General features: G+C 37.8%; 1 protein-coding gene across 1 annotated transcript; it reads left to right on the top strand.

The window, feature by feature from the left end:
* The first annotated feature begins 3,340 nt into the window (after window positions 1–3,340).
* On the top strand, window positions 3,341–7,046 carry LOC130733481 (protein NRT1/ PTR FAMILY 6.4-like). The gene is made up of 5 exons (XM_057585699.1): window positions 3,341–3,552; window positions 3,751–3,865; window positions 3,953–4,170; window positions 4,599–5,146; window positions 5,938–7,046. Exons 1-5 carry the CDS (start codon window positions 3,550–3,552, stop codon window positions 6,809–6,811), a joined length of 1,758 nt encoding a protein of 585 aa, XP_057441682.1. The 5' UTR covers window positions 3,341–3,549; the 3' UTR covers window positions 6,812–7,046.
* The last annotated feature ends 295 nt before the right edge of the window (window positions 7,047–7,341 follow it).

Raw genomic sequence — 7,341 nt, 5'->3', positions numbered from 1 at the left:
AAATGTTCAAATTCTCTTGGAGTTTCATTTAAAAAGAAAAACTTAGACATGAGAGTATATATATTAAGGCACATTTTCAATTTTACATACACTTTATTTAAGAGTATTTATAATTTTTCTCATCAAGGTATCTACACAGACAAGACAGCAGGAATGAAACTAATTTTCTCAAGCTTTTAATAACACATTAACTGGTAGACTTCTCCTAACAATTTTCTTCATACATATGATCTAAATATTGAACTTTACACAAACTGTTCAAGGGTTTAAACATTGAATTTAATGGTAATGTACCGTCGGTGTAAACTTTTTTACACATGCATCCAATGATATGTTGTCAAATCGGCAAATGAGTTTTTAATTTAATTAAAATAAAAAGTAACATAAATGCATTTGAACACGTGACATTCACTTATTAGACGTCTGTGTAAAAATGTTTTACACTGACAGTACACAATTATTAAACTCTTAAATATTTACTTATAAAAAAGCTATATAGCAATTGTGATGTGACCTATCAATTGTATTATACGTTGTTTATAAAAAGTATTTACTTTGAACTGTTTTTACACATACATCCAATTAATTTACACATTTTATAAATTGATTTGAACTGTTTTATTTCGTCTTCCACTTCATACTTTTCCTTTGATTTTTCCTCAAGAGTAAAGGTGACGTGATGTATTTCTTCACTTTGTAGTTGTAGCAGATTTGTAAGCTGGAAATTAAGAGCATGTTTTTAGCAGTGTTTAACACGATTCTTGTTAGTTGTACTATTGTGGACATTTCCTAAACGCTTCAATGTCTTGCTTCCTACCTTGGATAAGTTTTTTTTTTCTTGACAAAAAAAAGGATATATTATTGATAACAACCATTATATATCTGAACAACAACCTCATGAATCCAAAAAATTCTGAAAAAACACCTTGGATAAGTTTGAAATGTAGGGTTGGAGAATTTTAAAGAGTAGATAGATTATTTGAGCAGAGTTCAAGCTAGTTTTTATTTGTTACAAATGGAAGATAAACAACTAACAAACTAATCTAACACGTCCTGACAAAGTAAGGACACTACAAGCCGCTGAAGACAATCTCCACACCCGCCAGTTGCAGCTAACTCGAGTCGCATACTTGGCTAAAGCGTCTGCTACGATGTTTCGCTCCCTAGGAATACCACGTACTGAGTCATTCCAGCTACGACGGAGAAGCTCACAGATTTGATGAATCATGTCCTGATGCCAAAACTGATTCACATCCCCTGACCCTGTAACCACATCAACCAACTCTGCACAATCTGAAAAGCAAACCACACTTCGATAACCCAGGTCCCCCACACATGCTGCAGCCCCTCAAGGAGAGCTCGAGCTTCTGCTAGGAACGCATCGCCAACTTCAAAAGATCCTGCAAACCCAGACAACCACCCTCCCGATCACGGACCACCCCGCCCCCGTCGATAGCATTCGAGCCCGGAATCATACTTCCATCTGTGCATAACTCCACCGCCCCTACCTCAATGTTGTCTTGTCCCATCTTTGCTTCCCCGCCAGTCTTAACCATCTTCAAGCGCCCCCATCTTTGGAACTCAACCACTGCAATCTGCACTTTACGAAGCACCAATGCCATGGTCCACGGTTGGGGTTCAAAAATCGCATTATTTCTCCAAGTCCATAAAGTCCACATCACTGCACACGCCAAAGCATGATCTGCATGTTGCAAGTGAGAAACTAGCCATGGACGCAGCGTTGTGGCTGCTGAAACCGATGGCAACAGGGCTCTAAAATGACTCCACACCTGCTGAGCAACTGGACATGAACGCAGGATGTGGTCTACATCCTCAACCTGAGCACCGCAGCGGCCACAAGCAACAGAAGGGGCCAAATTACACCGGTGTCTTCGTTGATTCGTTGGTAGCGCTTCCCGCACCGCCAACCATAAGAAGAATCGGACCTTCTCAGGAGCTCGACACTTCCAAATCAGCTTCCAGACGCGCGATGATGAAGTATCATTCCCGGTGAGGAGCGCATACGCTGATGAAGTCGAATACCTTCCATTGTTCTCTCCCTTCCATAAAATCTGATCAACACCTGTAGGTTGAGCCGACACCGCCACCCTTCCTATCTCCTCCTTAATCTATGTCGGGAGCTGCGTATAGAGCACTCGAAAATCCCACCTTCCTTGCCGCCATAAGTCTGCCACTCTTAACTCTGTATCTGATATATGCACAAACTGGACTCGCGATGCCAAAATACCTATGCCAAGCCAGTTGCTATACCACAAAGAAGAGCTTCCATCCCCTAGTCGCGCACCATACCCATGTGCCACTGCCATCTTTGCCTTCACGATCCCCCTCCACATATACGACTCTATGTGCTTGTGCTGTGCTGTTAAAATTGAGGCATCCTTAAGATATTTATCAGACAACACTCTTACCCATAGCTTATCTTTCTCATGCAACAATCTGTCCACCATCTTCCCCAAAAGAGCCTCGTTATTTGGCCTTGCACTTCTGATTCCCAAACCTCCCTTGTCTTTTGGCTGTGTAATATCCTTCCATGCAACCAAATTCCAGCTCCTACTACTGTCACATTTGGACCAAATACAGTTCCTCACCATCTTGTCAACATGATCACATACCGCTTCCGGAAGCCACAAATACAATGCTTGCATTGTATACACCGGCAGCGAGGACAACACGGATAATAAATAAGTATTGTTTTGATTAATTGGTAGCGTATAATCAATGTTTTTTTAGATAAGCACGTAGAGTCAATGATTGTTTTCATTAAAGTAGGAATACGCTCCTTGTTTAATTACACAATTTTAAGGGAAAAAACACTAATTCAAACGCGTCCAACTGAGATTCTTCTTAAATAAGGTATTAAGTTTAAGTATTGTATATGAAAATTTCTTCTCTCACTGAAAGAGTTAATCCACATCATGATAAGAATGTTTTCGGCGGGAAAAAAACACCCTACCAATATGGATTCTTCTAAACTCAAAAGCGAAAGCACCCAAACTTTTCACTAAGAACTTAGGCGTTTGGCTACTAAGAGCATCTACATCCATTATACTCACTAAAATATCGAAACTTTATTTTGAGCCGTATCTTCATTCAATTGCTAATCATGATCATTACTTCATCAAGCATGAAGGGTTAGATATAACCACATGGTCGTATAGATGCTTTTCTTTTTGTAGTTGTACATTCTGAATGTGACTACATGAATGAGGCAAGTTAGGAGCTCAATTAGGAATTCAAGTCCCTATCACTTTCAGTGTTGTTTTCATTAGGCCCTGAGCCACACAACGCTGCTCTATATAACTCCAAAACATTCAGACATATACCTGCATATTCAGCACTTTGAACCACTCATTGCAAACGAGTGGACCAATTTCAAGATAGCCATGCTTAACATGTTATCAAACTCTTTTGCATAACATATCTGACCCTGCATTCCTCACCACTGGTATTGGCATTTGTCACCCTTGGAGCTTCGACACATACACATATCCAACTCTTCAAAGTAATCCCTCCAACAAAACAAAAAACATGGTATTGCCTTCATCTGCAAGAACTTTTGCTGTTGTTCAAAGCTTAAACTTTGTTAATGTCTCGGCACATGTTTGAAAATCCTTCTAGAATTGATTCTAAAGCCAAAACTAATTCTAGGGAAAAGCTTCAGTGAGTCTGGAATCTGGAGTTCAAACATGCTACTAATGGTTTTGTTTTTCTGCACCACCAATTTTATAGGTTATGGTTGCAAGTAATGGCGAGAAAAAGGAAGCAGAAGATGCTGTGAATTTCCGAGGTCACCCGGCTGACAAGTCCAAAACTGGAGGGTGGCTAGCAGCAGGGCTCATCTTAGGTTCTTATTAATCCATTGAAATTGGGTCACAATTTCAAGGTTGAACTTTATTTGGCTCCAACACATGTATATACTTCTTTTATGCAGGTACTGAACTAGCAGAAAGAATATGTGTTATGGGCATATCCATGAACTTGGTGACCTATTTAGTTGGAGATTTGCATCTCCATTCAGCTAACTCTGCCACCATAGTTACCAATTTTATGGGAACTCTGAACCTTCTTGGTCTCCTTGGTGGCTTCCTAGCTGATGCTAAACTTGGCAGATACCTCACTGTTGTTATATCAGCAACCATAGCTGCAGTGGTAAGTTTAGTTTTTCCAATTTTTTGTTTATAAGAACACTATGGTAACCAACTTTCTACCTTCACCAAACATCTTTCTCTATGGTATTCACAAATTTGTTTGATTCCCTTGTCAGTATCCTAAATTTAAAAATGGTTTTAAGAATCAATTTTTAAAACATGTTATTCAGAAGTAAAGAAAATAAAAACGGTTTGAGCAACATGTTTTTCAAAGCTAAAAGACCTACAACTTGAAAACTAAAAACTAAAATACAAAACATCTCTCAGCTGTTTCCAGATTTCGGTTCTAAGGACTGAAAATAATAATCATTTTTAAGTTGTTCATAACAAATGAGTTATTTTCTTTTTCTATTTTTAAAAAGTGAAAATTTGTTTTGCCAAACAGTAATCAAACAGATCATAATTCTCATGTCACTTTTCTTGCAACAGGGAGTGTTTTTGTTAACTCTGGCCACAACCCTTCCTTCCATGATTCCCCCTCCATGCAGTGCAGTCAGAAGACAACACCATGAGTGCATTGAGGCCAGTGGCAAACAGTTATCTTTGCTATTTGCAGCCCTTTACACCATAGCAGTGGGTGGTGGAGGGATAAAATCCAATGTCTCAGGCTTTGGATCTGATCAGTTTGACATAACAGATCCCAAGGAGGAAAGGAATATGATCTTTTTCTTCAACAGATTCTACTTCTTTATCAGTATTGGGTCCTTATTCTCTGTGATAGTGCTGGTATATGTGCAAGACAACATAGGAAGAGGGTGGGGATATGGAATTTCAGGTGGAACAATGTTGGTTGGTGTTGCTGTTTTGCTTTGTGGTACCCCAATCTACAGATTCAAGAAGCCTAGAGGGAGTCCTTTAACAGTTATTTGGAGGGTATTGATTTTGGCTTGGAAGAAGAGGACCCACCCTATCCCTTCACAACCTACCTTGCTCAATGGTTACCTTGAATCCAAAGTCCCACATACAGAGAGGCTCAGGTAAAATATCTTCCTCTTAAAGCCTTCAATAAGTTAGATTCTAGCATGATTATATTTATCTTCAATTATTTCATAGCAATAATTGCAAACTCATAACTTTATTAGGATTATTATAATTACTATTGGTGGGTGGAAAAGTGTTTTATAGTAGGTTATATTATCTTTTGATGTTGTCTGTCCAGAAAAGGACAAATGTTACAGTTGCTTAGTAAGCATTCTATCAAAAAACAAAAAAACACAAATTTACTTGCACTCCTACAAAATACCACAAATCTTGAATCATCATATAGTTTCATTGAATTGATTCTGCGTGAAAAAGTTGGAAACAACTTATGTAGTTATAGTGTCATTCATATTCTATGAAAATTAGGAAATTTCTGAAAGCTCATAATCAATTCTCATTGACTAAAACCAGTTTTAAATAACGATGTAGATGTTTGAGTGTCATCTTGTAGAATTGATTTCAGACTAAACAATTTTACGTAGAAGCTAGAAAGAGTAACTTTTACGTTAAACATATCAATTGTAGTTTTTATAATTGAATTTCACAACATTACCCTTGCAAAAGTCAAATTTTTTTATAAATGTATCCGAACGTAAATCATATTACTTTCAACTCACTTCAAAACACTTTTATAATAATCAATTTTGACACACCAATTTTATAAAAAAAATTATTGTGACAATACTGATCCAAACAATAGCTGAAATTATATTTATTCAAACCCAACCAGAAAGACTTGAGATTTTGTCTGACAGGTATTTTCATTGCATGGAATTTTTTCTAACAGGTTCCTTGACAAAGCTGCAATCCTAGATGAGAACAGCTCAAAAAATGGAAGCAAGGAAAACATATGGATGGTTTCCACTGTAACTCAGGTTGAGGAGGTTAAAATGGTAATCAAGCTCCTTCCAATTTGGTCTACATGCATCCTCTTTTGGACAGTCTATTCTCAAATGAACACCTTCACCATTGAGCAAGCTACATTCATGAACAGAAAGGTTGGATCTGCAGAGATCCCAGCAGGATCCCTATCAGCTTTTCTCATTATAACCATTCTCCTCTTCACTTCCCTGAATGAGAAACTCATTGTGCCATTAGCTAGGAAACTTACCGACAATGTCCAAGGACTCACAAGTCTTCAAAGGGTTGGAATTGGACTTGTTTTCTCTTTTGTTGCCATGATGGTTTCTGCAATTGTTGAGAAAGAAAGGAGGGAAAATGCTGTTAAGAAACACACTAACATAAGTGCTTTTTGGCTGGTTCCTCAGTTTTTTCTGGTGGGAGCAGGGGAAGCATTTGCTTATGTTGGACAGCTAGAATTTTTCATCAGGGAGGCACCAGAGAGGATGAAATCTATGAGCACTGGACTTTTCCTAGCTACACTTTCAATGGGGTATTTTGTCAGTAGCTTATTGGTGTCAATTGTGGACAAAGTGAGTAAGAAAAAGTGGCTCAAGAGCAATCTAAACAAGGGAAGGTTAGATTACTTCTATTGGCTGCTAGCAGCACTGGGAATTCTGAATTTTATACTCTTTATTGTCTTGGCAAGGAGGCATCAGTACAAAGTCCAGCACAACATTGAGCCTGAAGACAGTGTAGATAAAGAGCTTGTGATGGCAAATGAGGTCAAAATTGGAGTTGATGGAAAGGAAGAAGCATAGTCTATATAGTTTTCATCAAAAACTCATTTTGTTTGGCATCATATATGGTGTGCAAGAAGTAAAAGTCATATCATACCTCATGTCTGTTAATTTTGGGTGATTAGGGGATTTTTTTTTTGGCCAAGCCAATTGTTATGCTGTATTAAGAGTGCGTTTAAAAGGGCTCACTGGAGCTTACTCTACATTATAAATACTAATGCGAGTGTTTGGGTAAAAGTATGAAAATATCTTATAACCAGTGTCTGAAATTGTTGTCCACAACCACAATTACGGTTGTAACTTGTAATGTAAACGGTTTTAGAGTCCCACAACGGCAACACGACCGAAATTATGGTCATGTCAACCCACATTTGTCTACAACGCAATTGCAACCGCAATTTAATTTGAATTTCTTTCATATACTTTTCAAATAAGCTTATAAACAAACATTTATGTGATAAGTATTTACAATATATAAAAGCAATTTTAGGTTGAAAGTTGTTTTCAAACAAAACAAGAATTTTTAGAACAAACTATCCCATGACAGGAAA

The sequence above is a fragment of the Lotus japonicus genome, chromosome 1 (assembly GCF_012489685.1).
Source record: "Lotus japonicus ecotype B-129 chromosome 1, LjGifu_v1.2".
Lineage (NCBI taxonomy): Eukaryota > Viridiplantae > Streptophyta > Magnoliopsida > Fabales > Fabaceae > Lotus > Lotus japonicus.
The sequence above is the reverse complement of the archived record's forward strand: the minus strand, read 5'-3'. Positions and strand labels throughout refer to the sequence as shown.